General features: G+C 40.1%; 1 protein-coding gene across 2 annotated transcripts in view; it reads left to right on the forward strand.

Moving 5' to 3' along the window:
* The window catches only part of RHEB (Ras homolog, mTORC1 binding), a 43,795-nt gene that overhangs the window by 10,230 nt on the left and 16,022 nt on the right, over positions 1-17,543 (forward strand). For both annotated transcript variants that reach the window (XM_052807241.1, XM_052807230.1), the window contains exons 2-3: positions 9,732-9,803; positions 16,689-16,756. In XM_052807241.1, the coding sequence (XP_052663201.1) occupies positions 9,732-9,803; positions 16,689-16,756 (140 nt within the window). The remainder of the gene's footprint in view (positions 1-9,731; positions 9,804-16,688; positions 16,757-17,543) is intronic.

Below are 17,543 nucleotides of genomic sequence, written 5' to 3' on the forward strand. Positions count from 1 at the left end.
TTTTCAAGTACTTCTTTGTGAGCCAGCAGGTTGATACACACTGGTTAGGAAGGTAAGAAGGCCAGCTGGCTGTCATGACAGCAAGAACTTTATAGTATGGTATAGGAAACAAGGGTTACCTATTCTATTTTGTCTGCCCTATGGCAAAATCAGCTATGTCATGTCATACATGATGGATCTTTGGCTTAAATTCCCTTAAAATTTCCCAAGGTCGGGGGGCTCTAATGATTCTTCTGGTACTCTGCATGGTGTTATCCTTACCCCGGAGTCTTTTTTCCTGGTGTCTTACCCACATCTGTCATGCTGTGATTTAAGTATATTATTACTTTGAACCTTCCTTACTGTTAACAGATTATCCTCTGTATTCAGAAGCTACTCTGTTATGTTGATCGGGTAAGTGTGTAAATGAAGAAGGCTTGCATTCAGAGTTAGTGGGGAGGGGTTAATGACTAACTCCAGCTGTATCAAGTGCTATAGTATGAAGATGGCATTTAACAGATTGTAGCTTTCTTCAACCCTGATTAATAGAGAGGAGGAACTTCACATGTTAAGCAGAAGGAATGTGGAAGATGCCTATAAAGTTAAGTCAAAGAAGATGCAGAATTGAACTGGAGGAGAAACAACAGTAACTTATCAAAAGTTGTTCTGAATCTTTTGGGGGGAGAGTTTTTCTAGAGGAAGGTAGAGTTCAGGCATACTGGTTTTTATGTTGGCGTGGTTATGTATAGATCCACAGCAGCCTTGTGCTAGCACAGGAGAGTTACAAGTGGTCAAGGCTCAACTGTATGATCATTAATCAAGACTGTCTTGGTGTCTACCTATGCATCTGTTGACAGAGGTGTGATAGAGTTGACCATGTCCTGCTCCACTGGTGGAAGAGAGTCAACACTAATCTTTGTCAGTATCCCTAAAGACCAACTTCTCTGTTTTGTGCTAAGAGATGTTAGTGTTGTCAGGGTTGGTACTGCAGTTCCTGATGCTTCATGCAGCTTTGGGAACTTCCACCAGTGCAGGTCATGGCAGGTGAATAGTGCTGTGTGCTGACATGGACTGCCTGTAGCAGCACTGTTTCCACGAAAGTCAGGTTTTGACTGCCACGTGCATTGCTGGCATTTGTTGACATTGGGTTCATCAGACTTTGGACCATCGGTGGGGGCACAAAGAGTTTGTTACATTAACGGACTACTTCATAATCAAGTATAGTGCTACAGGCTGAAGCTGCCTTCTGTTGCTGAGATCTTCTAGTGATTATTATGCAGTTAGATTGAGATATATATATTTAATATGTTGTAAAACTAGCCTGCCTGTAGTTGTTGGAACAATTCAGTAATATCTTAAGGTTTTGCTACAGGTTGGCAAATAGCTCTGTGGACCTTCTGTCAGAGTGAGGCTGAAATTTCTTAGCTATAGTTGCTGGATATGTATCCCACTATTTGCTTGGTAATGTTACCAAGAGAGGGGATATTACCATTACTACTTTGTCAGGATTTTGTCCCATACCTGCTCTCTGTCATCCTACTACAAGGAAGAGAGAAATAAATCTCTTACTATTGTTCTTGCAATTCCAAGAACATCCTTGAGGCTCTGATTCGTATGTGTTTCAGTAGTACTGTCAAGAGGGTCCATTTCTCACCATTTCAGCTGCATTTCCAACAGTTGACTTGGCATTACGATATGCTCAGGGTCAAGCTCCTAGACTTGCCTTTTTAAAATGATGCCAGGAAATCTTCACTGGCATTTTTAGAGACTTAGCCCTCTGCTTGGTAGTGGTTGTAAGCAATGATAAGGTATGGTGGCCACAGCATTGGCAAGTCAATGCTATGGCTCCACTCCTCTTAAAGATCCTAACAAAGGAAGATCCTTAGGGAAGACCTGCATTTCAGTGAAACAGTACTGATCTGTTGAAAGGCTGAGGTCTTTCATCTTGGTAAGGGTTCTGTGCTATTAAAGCTTTCTCTGTTACTGGTGTTGATCAGGTGGTCTAAAAACATAAGTGAGGTTTGCAGTGAAAGGAAGAGGAAAGAAGAGTTTATCCTGTGTTCTTACAGAAATGTTAAGTTTAAAATCCTAATTTGTACCTGTGTACTCTGTCATGTTCGATGGCATACTGCTTTACTAGGTGATCAGTAGTAGCATGTAACTTAGTGTGGCTGGTGTTAACTTCAGCCAGTTGTGTAGAAATGAAAAAAAGGAAAATGATGGCTGCAAACCCCTGGTACAGCTGCTTTATCCCATGTGGTGTGCACAGAGTAGAGTTCATTGGCTTCTGTTGTTAAATTCAGCTGTGCTGCAAGTGCAATTAAGGCAGTATCTGTGCAGTGGATGGAGAGCTGGTGCTGGTAACTGCAGTTGGAAAGACCCACTTGTTGAAGAAGTGCTAAAATCTGCTAGATATTTCTGGCTTGCAGAAAGGTAATTAAAGTTGTACACCCCAGTGATCTTTAGCGTCAAGAAAGACCTGACTGGAAGTTGGGAGTTCATTCCCTTGTGTTGAAACTGAAACCTTCAAGATGGAAAACGGGAATGCATGGAATGCATTAAAGCAAGAGATATGTGTTTTTATTTCTAATGACATAGCATTTAAAACTGATTTAATGATGAAACAATGACAGTTACTGAAAGTATCTTTCAAAGACATTTCATGTTGTACGTACCTGATGATCCAAGGAAAGGTCAAGTTTATTCAGATACCTAATTAGCTGCTTGAAGTGTGTGCATAGGGAGAGAGGACTTGGCTTCTACCCAGCAGTACAAGCTGAATTTTGCCTCTTCAGGGGGAAATCAGTACAGAGTTCAGGCTCTTTCATTCTTAAGTGTATCATAAACTGAAACATTAGGGTCTGATCTTTAAGCTTAATAAGCTTCCCTTTACAAGTGCAATATATCAAGTTGTACTGCCTGACTTTTAGTGTAGGAATACATTTGCTAATTAAGCTAGCAGCACCTGCCTGATAAGTTGTCTCCGAATTGCTACCGTCACCTGAAATATTTTAGGCATGGTGCTGCGGAGAGGGAGGTGGGAAGGTGCTGCAGGGATGCACAGTTTCTGCAGAAAGTCTGAAGGGAATACAGAAGATGGTATTTATCTGAGCAAATATTGGTTGACTGTCTGGGGTATGAATGTCTGAATTTCCTTTGCGTTTAGGAGACCCCAGGATGCAGTTCCCCTGACCTATTTAAAACATCTTGGATGCAGCCATCTATGCATGTATACCATGGCCAGGTGAGATGTATGCCACAGAAGTTTTCTGGAATTTTTTTTTTTTTTTTTGTAAGCCTGGTAACAGCTTTTCCATCTTGGACAACTGATAGTAAACACATGGAATTAAAATTGGTTTACCTCATTAAAAGGGAAAGGTCAGGCAAACTGTGGCACTCTTTTTCTGCCAGCAAGGGTAACAACCAGAGGTAACTGGACTGTGCACTAAAATAACTAAAACATTTCTTCTGACAAACCTTTGCTGAGGTTACTGACTTAGAGACAAAATAGACATCTGGAAGTGGCAACTAAGTTCTTGCAGGAAAACAATGGAATTTTTCTTTACATACTTGGCCTGGACATCTAATATGTTGCAACAAAGCATAAGTGAACATTCAGGGATGAGCACTGCTGCAGGATGGAGCAAGCTTGCTGTTACATATCAGGGAATAAAGCACATGCTCTCTTCTTGCTTTCTTGCTTTCCCTACAGAAAATATGATCTAGGTAGCATTATTAGGACTCTTGGTTTGTGTTTTGAAGGCTCATGGCTGTCAGCCTAGCAAGGGCTTGCAAATATGCTTATGAGTTCGACTGACTGCTTTGAAATCTGAAGAAAATAAAGGAAGCCATCTGACTTCCTTTCTAAGTGATTGCCCCTCAGATTTCTTCTGGCTTGCAGAGGAATACCTTTGATAAACCTCAAGAAGATTGTGTAATGCAGAAGGAAGCGAAACAAGCATGTGTCCTTTTCTCCCTGCAGGCTTGTGGTCTTGGTGTTTCGGACCATCATGTGAACCTCCTCTTCTACAGCAGGAGTGGTTCTTGCTACAATACCTTGCCTTAGACTGTCAAATACATTTCCTTATATCCTAATATAAAAATAGATCAGGAGAAGGCAGGGAATGGGGTAGAGTGCCACAGAACTTGAAAAAGAGCTTATGTTGTCCTGAAATGCTGATCTCCTGTTTGGTTTGTCATGAAGGTCTCTTCTGTTCCTGAGGTCCCTCACTACATTACCAAAAGATGTCTAACTGAGGTCCTCAGCCTTTTGCTCTTACAGGTTTAGAAAGGCAGATCCTTTAGTCTGTCCTTCAGAAGGCTCAGACAGCACCCTGTGAGGGGAGTGCCACCACTCTTCGTGTTGCAAATCAAGCATCAGTATCATATGAGCAAGTGCACCAGTTGAGCTCTGTGTCAGCAACAGTTTTCTCTGTAAGCATCAGAAAATAATTTTTTAATCCTGGTATCATAATGTTGATGTCACAAGGAAATCACTACAAAATGGATAAAACTACGGCTCAAAGTAGATGTTTATACGTGATAATTCCTCATGAGTAAAAGTCTAATAGTAGAATTAAGTTGCATCTGAGTAAAACACAGACTACTCATTGTATCACTGTCTCCAGAGGTTTAGAAACAGAATTCTATATTGACCCAGACGTATCATTTTTATAGTCATTAGAATAATTCACCGAACTACATAGCAATGGTCGGCAAAATAGCAACTACATAGCCATAATTAGTACCTGGGGGAAAAAAAATCTTAATTAACCATAGCAAGTTGCTAATGATGAAAGCTGAGATGAATGATGAGCTGGTGATGGATTCTGAGATCATCTACTATCTTGTGAAAACATTTTCGTTGAAGAGTGATGCTATACTTCCCTTTGCTACCCAGTTAAACCTCCACCTGCTCCCAAGAAGTCGTTCAGTCCCTTTCTGTGCTCTGAGGACAAATAGATAATCTGCACTGTGGAAATGCTGCTGTCTCCATTTTGTGCATCTTGGTATTCTGAATTAAAGAAGATAAAGATCCCATGTTCAAGATAGAGTGTAAATTTCAGTACGAAAACTTCCATCTCTGAAGTGTAGTAGGTTGAGCATAGCTGTGCATGAGATATTGAAAGCTGGGCACGCAGTCAGTCTTACCAAATTTGATATGACTGACAGCATTTCATTATGAAATTTCTTGAACCCTTTTGTGACAAAAACTAAACTAGTTTGTTCTGTAGATAAGCCTGAGTAGATCTATGTAGAGACTAACCTAGGTAAGATGCTAGGCTTGTGGTAGGAGTGGATTAGATGCTGCCAGCAGTTAAGTGTTTAATAATTAAGCAAAGTACATAAGTGGGCATTTTAATAGAAAAAGATGGGTTAAAGACACTGCGTGTCTAAAATTCTATCAGAACAGAGAATTGCAACTCTTCTGTAGTTGTTCCTGACCCCATCAAACTGTTTACTGATTGCTTGTGCAGATGATTTTGAGTATTGAGAAATTCTTCCTGTTGAGATAAACTGCACTGTGCTGCCAGTGGCTGTCATCGTGGAGATGCCACGTTAGAGGGCAGCTGCAGAATCGAGCTTGCACAACGCCTTGCTTGTGGAGCTGTTGTTTGACTTGCTCGCTGGCCAGTTGCATCATATCTGTCTCCTGGGTTTGTGGGGGGGAAGTTGGCTGCAGATGAGAATTTCATCTGGGCTTTCCTTCTGCCTATTGTAAGGAGAATAAGGATGTGGGATGGGGATGGCAGGCAGGTAGTAGTGCACCGAAGAGAGGGCATGGCCTCTTCGGGGATGCCAGCTGTCCATGAGCCCACCCATGCTCAGTTACTCATCTTCTTGGTAAACTGCCTAGTGTTGTAAAGCTTGAATTTTAAGGCTAGGTTAAATACCACAGCTCTTGTCCAAGAAGTAAAAAGATGAGTAAAAACTCGATTTGGCAATTGTTTTGCCTTGGCAATTGCAATGGCATTTGAAACTGATGTGCTATGACTGCACTAGTCAGAGTGTTTATGGGATGTTCCACTTTAGGTAGCGAGTGTTCTATTGTATGAACAGAAATAACGGCTTTATTTTTTGAAATGGCTTTCTGTCTGAAAACCTGTTCCTTTCTGTTTTGACAGTGGAAGACTTTTCTTTACCACTCCAGCATCATATTGTAAATAATGAATTGTGTAAGCAAATACCCTTTGGGTAGTTCTGGACAGCTTGATTTGGGCTTTCAGCCACCTGGGACTTGTATTCTAAGCACTTGTAAAACCTGTTCTTCCCAGCCTTTGCCCTTTGTCCTATCTTTCCAGGGAGAGGGAGGGTCAGTAAACTTGGAGAATTTTACTTAAAACTGCTCTGCCATGGAGTATCTGATGCTTTGAGTTACCACAGCAAGTACAGCTGGAGGAGTCACCCTGTTGCCCTGCCCCGGTGTTGCCCTTGTTTGATGCACTTATTTCTTCCTAGCCATTTTAAGCTCTCTGGTTCTGAACAGAGTCAAAATGTTAAACCATAATCTTCTCCGGTCAGATTTTGCAAATGCTTTTTCATCTTGAAAATCACAGGTCTCCATCTATTTAGTGAACTGCTTCCAGCAGACTTTGTCTTGCTTCTGCTCATGACACTTCTCCTTTTGGTCTCAACAGATGTTTATTTTCCTAAAACTTGAGGACAGTGGATACACTAAAAGTATGAGCGTGGAGGATGCTACAACGAAAAGCTTAGCAAACTAAAAAACATTTGGCGTTTGATCCAAATGAGGGCATATTAGAGCTGAGCCTTTTTTGAAGTATGCACCCTTGAGTAATCAATTAATCAAATCTTTGCTGCTGGTGTCAGGCTCTCTCACCCATTTAGGCTGAAGAGTGCTAGCGCTGCATGCACATCTAGACTGCAGTATCTCCCTGCATCCTCCTCCCTGCAGTGCTCCGAGATAGTTAGCACATCAGTAGATGCAGTTGCGTGCAGTTCCTTGGTCCATGCCTCATGGACGTTATGTTTGTTGTAATTCTCTCTGAAAATGTTGCCTGATCTTTCTGAGGGAAGAGGAGATAGGAGCTAAATTGTCAACTTAATTTTCTTCTCTGTCCACGAGCAGAGGTCAAAAGCCTGGAATAAAACCTGTCGGACAAAGTTCAAGCCAAGCTGTTGTTGACATGGTCCTGTGTGCTTCTTGGGCATGGGCTGAGACAAGGCAGTGGGGTGTTAATGACTTAGGTTTTAAATTTCCCGTGTACCCTTTGGAAGCCTTGGTTTAGTGGGATACTGTTGCATGCACTTGTCCTGAGAGGGTACGTGGCTGAATCCAAGACTGGAGAGCTTCCCTGTGGCTCCTCTAGGAAAGCAGGCATCCTCTTGTGATCACAAACACATCATTACTGGAAGCCTTGTTACAAAGCTTGGAGGAATTTAGGAGGAGAGTGTTGGAACACTGGTTTTGTCTGTTTTTGTTTCCTCTTTCACTGTTGGGAGGAAAGCAGTAATTAATACAGCTGGATGTTAAATGCAGCATTTTCTGTTGGCTCGGACTTATTTCTAGTATTCAGTTTCCAGACTTAACACAGACAGACGGTAGCAGTCAAGTCTTTCAGTCAGTTTAGGATCCTCCTTAGGAGGAAAAATGTTCAGTGATGATCTATGCTTAACTTAGCTCTCCTTATCTTAAAGATGTAACAGCCTAATATAGGAATAGTTAACTTTGTTTTAAAATGGAGTGCTTAATGTGCTGGTATTGGCAAAGAATCTGGAAGCGTGAACTCTGGGTAGCAGCTTCATAACCTTATAGCTGAAGAAGAAATAACTTAAAAGTTCATTCACTCTTTAAGTGGTGTCCAAAATACACAGCTTCAGAAAGTTGCTGGGATGCATAGTCTCAGTTCTGAGTTTGTCCTTATTAGGATGATTTCAGATGTGCATGGTTGCTTTGCTTCCCCCCACCCTTGCTGGAACAACAGTTGAACGCTCATTGTTCTCTGCAAACTCATGCACAGTGAGTATAACACCTTTAGTTGCACTGTTGGATGTATTGGAGAATGGTATCCAAGAACTCGATTTGAGAAAAAGCAACTCTTAAAAGGCCGTGTGCTGGTTGGTCTTTTTGGGGGCTGTCTGGGTTTTTTAGCATTGTATCTTGAATAAACTGGCATGACTGATAGGAGACAGCAAAGGGATAAGCATGGCAGAGCTGGACAGTGATGTTAAAATAAACCAGGTGGTGAGTTGATGAAGGTTATGGCTGTTGGAAATCCCCAAATGATGATGCTTGTGTGACACTTTCTTCCTTCCTCCTGGAGAAGTAAATCCTGGAAGTGTTGCAGTTAATGAAGGAATTGACTGCACATGTAGTTATAAATATTAAGCCAAACTTCCCTTGTATCACTTTCTTGCTTGTACTTTGTCTGACTTGCAATTTTTAGAATGTCTTTAACAAAGTGACTTGCTACATATGCTGATGATAATAAAAAGTCAAATGCGAATAGGTCAAGAGCCTTGTATGATGAAGCAAGAATGGGGTGGTTGGAAATGGAAAACTGTTTTTTAATACCTCCTGAAGGAATGCTTAGGAAAGAACTTTTTCTGCAGCAAAGTATAAACATAGCATGGTCTGAGCACTGCAAGAGAGCAATCTTTATCCAAAGCAATTAATTCTTGAAAATAGTTTTACTATATAGTTCAACCACAACATTGGTTACTGATGATGTCATTGAAAGGCTTCCACTGAGTAGGATGGTCTTGAGCCTAAATTTTAACTTGAGGTTGTATTTTGTTTGTGCTTCTTGCCAATGAGAAGAGTATAAAGGAGCATGAAGAATATGCTTATGTCCAAAAGCAGCTAATGCACTTGGGAATCTTTATAAGAGTGTATTTGTCCAGTAAACATAGTGTTATAGGGTCTAGTAGAAGATGTGCTGTAATGGAAATCTGTTAAGACTTCAGTAATGCTTTGAAAAGTCTTCAGTTGCAGAGCTTTAAAGGTGCTTTTTATGGTCAATGTATGCCATCTTGTAAAATCTTTCAAGACCAAATTAGTTTTAATTTTTTCAATCTGCTATTAAGTGCAATGTTTTGCATTACTCTTTATTGGAGGGGTGTATGATCAGATCAGCATAACTGAAATTGAGACCGTTGTCTGCAAAAGTAGCAGTTAAATTGCTTTCAAAAGAAAAAAATCCAATGATGCCCCCTCAATCACTGCTTAAAATACAGCATCCATTGGTCTCTTGTAGTGTGGCTTTAAGAGGATTAATAGGAGAATATATTGATCTAAAGAATTTTGAGATCATCCTTTTGTCATGGGAAATATGTCCAATCTCCTAGTCAAACCAAATTTGGCTAATTCTATCCAAGCTCCTAGTTTCCTGTGCAACGACTGAAAATTATTTCTAGTTTTCCTTGCTTCTCGACAGAAGAACCTTCCAAATATAGCAGTTTGTTAAATTTAGTTTTATAAGGATTGGACACTGCTACTTTTAGATTTGTTTTAAACTGGAGGAGGCACTTAAATTATGCTATGTTAAAACAAAAGCAGAACACATGCCGAGTAGCTTTTGCACTATTTTTTATGCGTTCAGGAGACCCAGTTACTAGGAATAGGCACTTAATTTAAAAATAGGTCAGTTGTCATGTATAGATAGTTTAAATGAACCATGCAAAGCTCATACTGGCTCTTATAAAAACATTAGTGTATCTGCTGGTAAGTGTAAAGTGATAACAGCCTGAAGACTTGTTTCAATACAGATTATCTTTTCCTTGCTTTACAGGAAAATCTTCACTGACAATTCAGTTCGTGGAAGGACAGTTTGTTGATTCGTATGATCCAACCATAGAGAACAGTAAGTAAATAACTGACAAGCTGCTCTTCTGTGCCTAACTAACTTTTATCATAAGCCATTGTGGTTATACATACTAACATGGACTTTTACATATTAACATTCATTAACTGTTAAGTTTTATGAGTCCTTTAAACCAATGCTTACCAAGCTTACAGAATTGCAGCATGGAAATAGCTGTGTGCATATTTCTCCGAACAGCTAAACTGTTTTAACACTAAATGAAGGAAAACCTAATCAATCTGGCTATTTGCATCTCCTTCTTGTCCAACAACATACATATAACACATCTGCTTCCCTAATATAGTTGGGGCACTTCAAATTAAGTATGTCATACCTATGTGAAAATGTGTTGCTACAGAGAACTGTTCCAAAGTCTCAAATGTCTCATTTGATCAGTATATCCAGATGAACACAAAGCCAGCAATATCAGTGAGGAGTAAATGACTACCTTAGAAGGTACACATGCTGTGGCCATGATAACATGATAATCTTTTAAATTACTCATATCCAACTGCTTGATAACAAGCCTGGTTCACAGTCAGCTTGCTGCAAATACTGAGTAACTGACTTCAGGTGTCTCTTTTCTCTTAGCAGTTTTTTTAATATTAGTGCCTTTGTGAATACCTAGCATAGCAGGTGAGTAAAGATACTAACACCAAAAATGCTGCCAAGAGCAACAAGTCACTTCAGAGGCAAGTTACCCGGTATTCATTACAATCCAACCACCTCTTTCTGAGCTAGCAATGGTCATAAAGTACTTGAGCAGCTGTGGTGCTAGGCTGAGTAACTTGATCGTACTGGCTCACTTTAATTGTGTGGCAAATAAAACTTTGATTTCATGATCATAACCCTGGAGTTCTTGTATTTCAGTGACTTCTGAAATGCAGTGGTAGCACACATTTTTACTGTTTTGAACTTGTGCAGTAGGATGTTAAGCCTATGTGATACTCTGGAAGTTTGAATGAAGTATTCAGCAGAACAAGGTTTCTTTTGGATATATATGGTGATAATTACAAATCAGGAGCTATCAGGATATTTTACTGAGGATTATTTTATTGCTTAGAACTAAAATTCAGATGCTACTTTTTTAAAAACTCTACATTCGCTTTAGTGAGGCAAGGTGGATAATTTGCCCCTTGACCTGGATGATCTGTTCGTCCTTATACAGATGTCATTAATATTAACACTTTCCATCAACCCTTTTTACTTTGTTAAAACTATAAAAAATGTTTATTTTGAATTAAAGCTGCTAACAAAATACTGGGGATTAAGCTTCTGTACTTTAAGTCTTAATATCAGCTGGGACAGGTTATTTTTCACTGTCTGTGCTATATAAATGCAAATTATTTAAAGTAATCTTTTAGTTTTATGCAGGTATATGGGAACAAATAAAGCTTGAGAGACATGGGGTCAGAGTTTCTCCAAAATACTGCGTCTGTAACTTGTTTTAGGATTTTGATACCTTGGTACAAGGTTGGCTTGTTTCATTCTTTACAAGCTCTTCTTGTCCACAGAAACCTATTGCCTGTAACTGCTGTTACTAACTCTAGTTGTACGTCTCACACTGGTAGCACTTCATAACTATATGAAAATACACTCTGGATGAATTGACTCTTGCAGTCTGCACTGCTTGCTTGATCTGAATTCTAAACATTGAGCATGTTGTGGCCATGAAAACTTTGTTGGGCAGGGTGCCTTGAAAAGGCATAACTTTTCACTTGATTTCTAATTTGTTTGGAAAACAAGCAGCATTATTGATTTGGTGAAAGTCTTATGATGTACAGCATGGCTGGAGGAATTTGTTTTCTGAAAGGTAGAGAATCGAATGGCCCTTCTTGCATCAGAACATGTTGCTGGGAAGTAAGGGTTGAAAATGTAAAAGATGTGCCCTGAGGTTCAAAACAGGAGGAAATCTGTCCTGTCTTTAAGCCCTGGAAGTCCTGATAGATAGAATGTTTTAAAAATGCTTCTGTGAAGAACGGAAGAGATAACACGTTCTAATTTAACACTAACATTTTAAGATACCTCGAAGGTATCTTTAAGAGGGACATGTGAAACTAGTTTTGATGGGATTATTATAAAACCATTTTTTTGACTACTTAATCTTTTTAAAATGTTTTTTCTAAATATAAATCTTTGACCAGTCCAGTCTTTTGACACTCCCAGCTGTATGTTTCTGATTCTGTGCAGGGTCATAAGACACAAAGTATGTAATCAACTCTTTTATTGTTTTCCTAGCTTGAAATTACAAATCTGGTTAACAATGCTGGCAAAAAGGGTTGACAAGTCCAGGTTCCTGTACTAGGGGCCGTGTTGGAGAATGTTGCATTTTTCCAGTGCTTTATATCGGGTTATAAAAGCTTTTCAGTTTCATCTAGTGATAGATAGGGTCTACTTTAGTGTCACAAAACATGGGAATGAAAAAAAATACAGGCTAAAGAATAGTCCGGCCTATGTAATTTCTGTTTTGTCTCCAGAAAATTGTTACTGATAACTTACTACAGTATTCTGCCAGCACTGATTAAAGGGTAGAAAGCTGCAGTACTGCTGGTAGCTTAATCTTCAGAATTTTTGCTTCAAATAATAAAACTTGCACAAAAAATTGAGTGTAAAGCTAAATTGTATAGAAGGCAAACTGTAGTTAAGCTCTTAAAGGAACAAGTTGCATAGCATATAAGCCTTGAGCAATAGGAATAAGACCTAATATTCTAGTAGTTTCATTTTTTCAGTGTGAAAATCACTGCCTTCTTTGGAAGTGGTAAAGAGAAAATAAGCTGTATCAGATTTCACTTAGTGTTTGTTAAAGTCGTCACTGCTTCACTGCTCTGTTTTCCTTTGCTTATATTACATTAGAACCATAAAAGTTAGTTTATGTAAGTTAATGAGCATGTTGAATTCAGTTGCTTCTACTAAACTTGTGTATCAGGAAGAGTAACTTGCAGCGTTTTGTGGCAGCAGCAGAGGTGAGAGTTAATTGCTTAGCAAAATAGATTTTCCCTTTCTGAATGTCCCAACAGGAGTGACACCATGATGGGTGGCTATTCTTGAGACAGCCAGGTTGAGAAACTAGTGGAACAATTACTTGTGGGAATGTTGGAAAGAGAAGGAAGATCGTTGCAGAGCAGGAGTGTGTGGAGGGAATCTGTATGGGCACTGAGCTGAATGGGGCTCTGAAGGCAGATTAGCTCAGGTGAGCTAAGACCAGAACAATTTAAAACTCAAAAATCTTACTGGAATAAAAACTAGAATCTTAATTTGGAACTCGAAGCAAATAGGTCAGATAGAACAGATAATGAAGATGTGCACATAACTCCACCCATCCCCATCTTTGCAGAGATGTCTTTTTGGTTATCATTAGTTCAGTGATTTTGTGTTGCAGGAAAGCTGACTTGACTGCCCAAATCTCAAAAATGTTTCCTCCAGCTCCTCTGAGGCCTGCCTGGCTGCCCTCTGCTTTTCCTTGCAGCTTTGGAGAAGCTTCTAGCACTGTGCCATAGCTCTGTGGTCTTCCTTTCTCCCCTAAACAGGCTCAGTAGCTCCCTAAGGAAAGGAATAGTCTTCCCCAAGGGCTTCCTACCTCCATCCTGTGTTTTTTAATAAAATTGCGAGTAGAGCATATTAGAAAGGTGGAGGGGCCTGGAGGAACCCTAGTAGTCGTGGAGGGGATACCTATGGGTTTAGATGGGTCTGCTAGAAGCATCTTTAAGGCTAAACTTCTTCCATGCATGTCATGGCAACTGCAATGGAAGGCTGAAGTATGCTTCTTCCCAGGAGCTGCTGATGAGCAGCATTCTCAAGGGGTGGAAATGAGGCTTCTGAGAAAAATTAAATAAAGCTCTGTTGCATTACACATCTCAGTGTTGTAGAAGATGTCCTGACAGATAGTGACAGGCATTGACTTTGGAATGAAGACAAGCAGAAAGGGGTGCAAAAGGTAGTAACCAAGGAACCCTTATGAGGTGGTTGTATTTAGCTACCAGCCAGTTGCTCTGTGGGAATAATGTTATACCAGTCACCTTTACTCAGTAGCACTATTGATCTAAAAGCCTGCATTCATATGCCTGGTACTGCTTTTTTTATCATAATGGCTTGTTTTCACAGCAGCTGTCACTTTAGTTTTATATGCAAATCACTTCATTCATGTTGGTGTAATTGAAATACACTTGATCTTAGGGTGACGATGATCAGCAGTTGAGGGAGTTGCTGCATAAGTTACACTTCTGCTGAGCTGTAGCAGTATTCAGGGCTGCACTCTGCACATAATTTTTCCAGAACTTTCTCTGATGGCAGAGTGGTTTAGTTTCTTCGCAATGCAGCCGTTGACTGGTGCACCCTCAACTGTACGCATGTATCTGGTGCTGCGCTATTCACTGCAGCATCGAATTCTCCAAGTTTCAGCAGTGCATCAGAACTGGGAACAATTGTAGGTGAAGGTGGGGGTTGCAGCTTTCTTCATGTAGCTACACTTGAGTTATGCATTGCAAGGTGTAAATATGTCTTGTTCTGAGATCAGCATGCTTCATGGACGTAAAACAGGCCTTACCCATGCTTCAGCTGATGAGCGGCGTTTCACAGATATTTGTGTTATGACTAGGACTGCAGAGATTGTTCAGGTCTGCTGAAATCTGTCCTTGGCATACTGGGAAGAGCCATGCTGTGCAGTTATCGTATTATGGGTTGTTTGTCTTGCTCACAGGCACAGCAGAAGGCAATGTGTCCCAGGATGATAGGTGATGGAATTGGAAGTGGAGACTTCCTCTGGATCAAGGGGAGCTGTGGATCGCTAATCACATTTAATACAGCTGCAGGTTTTTCCCAAGATTAAATTCTTACCAGGAATATTTTTTAAAAACTTCAGCAAAGAAACGGGAGTCACTAATTATGACTGCATCAAAGCAGATTTGTGTTCTTGCAGTGGGCTGTTCCTAGTGCTACAAGCCTCTGCACTGAACTAACAGTTCTCCTCACCCAGTCTGTGGTGACTCCTCCACTGTTTCCCTTCCGCTGGCTCTGTCACACTCTGCTTCCAGTACCGATGATGATGATGTCTTTGCTGGGTCTATTCTAGGCTTCTCGAGTAGTCTGAAAAAGCTGCCATCTGTCTCTGTCCCTTTTTAAATATTAACTTCATGAGGCTCTTGAAGCTACTTTGATTGCAGAGTGCTTTGATATGCATGTGAAGTGTCAAGACACTAGAGAGAGACTGTTACTTTTAATATACCTGTTAATGCAGTATGTCTCCAGATGAGTCTGTTTTCCCTGACTTGAAGCAGTGATATTGTATATAGCAGCGCTGCATGTTAACATCTGTTCAAACAGTTACTTCTGTCCCCACCACAGTATGCATCCAAGGCAAAGAGCTGTTGTGGATTCTTGCTTCATAACCCTAAAATTCTGTGCAGCGATGACAACAGCATCCAGGTAGTGACTTGAGTGCAGCTCGTATGCACATGTGCTAAAGCAGCTTTCTTGGGGGATAGACAGGGTAAGGTAGGAGCTCTCTGAGGCTCCATTTCAATTTGCACTTGTTGGTATTGTAATGGAAACGGTAGGTATGCTTTACACTGTTTATTTAGATACTCTGCATTAGTTTGGCATTGCTGTTTGAATTGCCATTGCTCCTTTTTTTTTAAAAAGGGTGCTTTGATTTACTAGGTGGGCTGAAACCTCCAGTTTCAGATATTTCAGCCCACTTACTCAAGACAATACTCACATTGTGGAGACTTGACAGGGCAACAAGCATTGGCGGGGCGGCGGAAAGTTGGCAAACTTCAGCTTCTAGGAGACCCTGTACAAAACCCAGAAGGCGTAGGCAGGAGACCGCACAGTGGGATCAAGAACATTCAACTTTGCAGCTACGCCAAGCTGTTGGACAACTTAGAGTATGAAGAACAGGTCACTGCAGTGTTAGCTATTTCCATGCTCATCACTGCAATGAAAGATGAAGCTTCATAGGACTGTTAGTATTTGGGAAAACCACCTCAACCAGAGGACAGCACAAATTTTACTCAATATATTAGTACTGTCCAGTAATTGTGTCTTAACTGCAACACTAAGGACAAAGTGAAGCTCTGAAGGCAGGTCAGTGTGCTCTGTTTGGTATGTGTAGTGCTTGGTAGTACATTATTCCCACAAGAGCCGTAACACTGTTTGCTTTTGCAGTTGCATAATACAAACACTGAGTAAGATTCCTCAGCTCACAGTGCATTGGCACTACATGAATCTGAGGAAGAGAAGCAATTCTCATCACTTTTAGGGACTGAATGTACTTCCTGACTGAGGACTAAGATAGGCTGGTAGCTATGGAAAGTGTGAAAGCAACACAGTGAACTTCTAGCTAAATTCTCATTATTTAAGTTTAGTATATTCATAAGTTTGGCTCTGTGTGTTCTAGCCCCCAAAGTTTGGTTTTGGTGTTTGTTTTTTGCTTGGGTTTTTTTTGTTTGTTTGTTTTTTAATCCAGGTAATTTACCTCATGGTATTTACCTTTGGGAAATTGATCTTGCTGCTTGGAAACCGGGTAAAATGTCTTATAATAAGTTCAAGCTTAGCTTTGATGCTAATTGTATTTTAAGTGTCTTGTGTTACCACAAATTACAGTTGCCTGGAAGTCTCTTAGAAATGCATGTAAAAACCCTTTTTACTCTTTCCTTTTAAGGAAGTAAAGGAGAAACTGCTGCATCCAATGTGAGGAGAATCTTGACATTTTAAAGTAAATTTCTGAGTTTCGTTATCTGCAATACACTAGTTAAAAGTACAGCCACCTGATCTAGGCTTTTACTGCTACTTTAAAGCCTGTAACTAAAGTTCTTAGTGCCTTGGCTGATGGTGATCCCTTCCTTGTGTATAATTCTGACACGTTTATGTATTTCTTGTTTGTTCTAGCTTTTACAAAACTGATCACAGTAAATGGCCAAGAATATCATCTTCAGCTGGTTGACACTGCTGGTCAAGTAAGTTATCTTTCTTTCTTTGGATCTTTCTTCAGAGTTAAAACAACAGGTATTCATATTCCTGTACAGCTAAGTTGGTAACAACCATGCGTTCAAAGGTGAAGGTTAACTTAAATGATTCTGCCTTATTGTTTAGCCACTAAAGAGCAATGTTTCTGTAGTGTTTATTTAAAGGCTTTGTTTTGGTTTTTTGTTTGGTGGTTGTTTTTTTTTTTCCTGTCTATTGAATGTATGTCTAAAAAAGTGAAGAAGGAACTGCCTTAACTTTGATGTACCAAAAGTTCATAAGTAGCGGGCTTGATATTTACGGACTAAACTAGCAGTCTTGCTTTAGATGGGAAATGTCACTTCAGTAAACCATGGAGAAGTTTTTCATGACTTTTTCCTATTTGTGTGCTCCAGCTACACCACTGTGACTTGTATCCATGAAGTAGTCATGGGGAATAGACAGAAATGCATATAGGTAGTAGTTACTGGGCTACCAATAAACTACTGCAGTTTGTTTACATTTTTATGTGATGGTTCATGCGTGCTTCTGAGCCTTCACGTAATGACAGGGAGCACAGGAGGAGACAGTGAACGCATGTCCTGTAGCATGGTCAGTAGCTTCATTAAGTACGGGTATTCATTATATGGTGCTGCTTGGCTGAACTTGCACTGCATGTTCCATGCACAGGAGTGCTTTGTCTTTGGAAAGACTCTGTGTTAGGAAAAAAAACAGAACAGGGACTGTTAAACCCCTGTATTTTTATCCTAAACTTTTTATTGCTTACATGTTCTTACCTTC

This window comes from Harpia harpyja, chromosome 1, assembly GCF_026419915.1.
Source record: "Harpia harpyja isolate bHarHar1 chromosome 1, bHarHar1 primary haplotype, whole genome shotgun sequence".
In the NCBI taxonomy this organism is placed as follows: Eukaryota; Metazoa; Chordata; class Aves; order Accipitriformes; family Accipitridae; genus Harpia; species Harpia harpyja.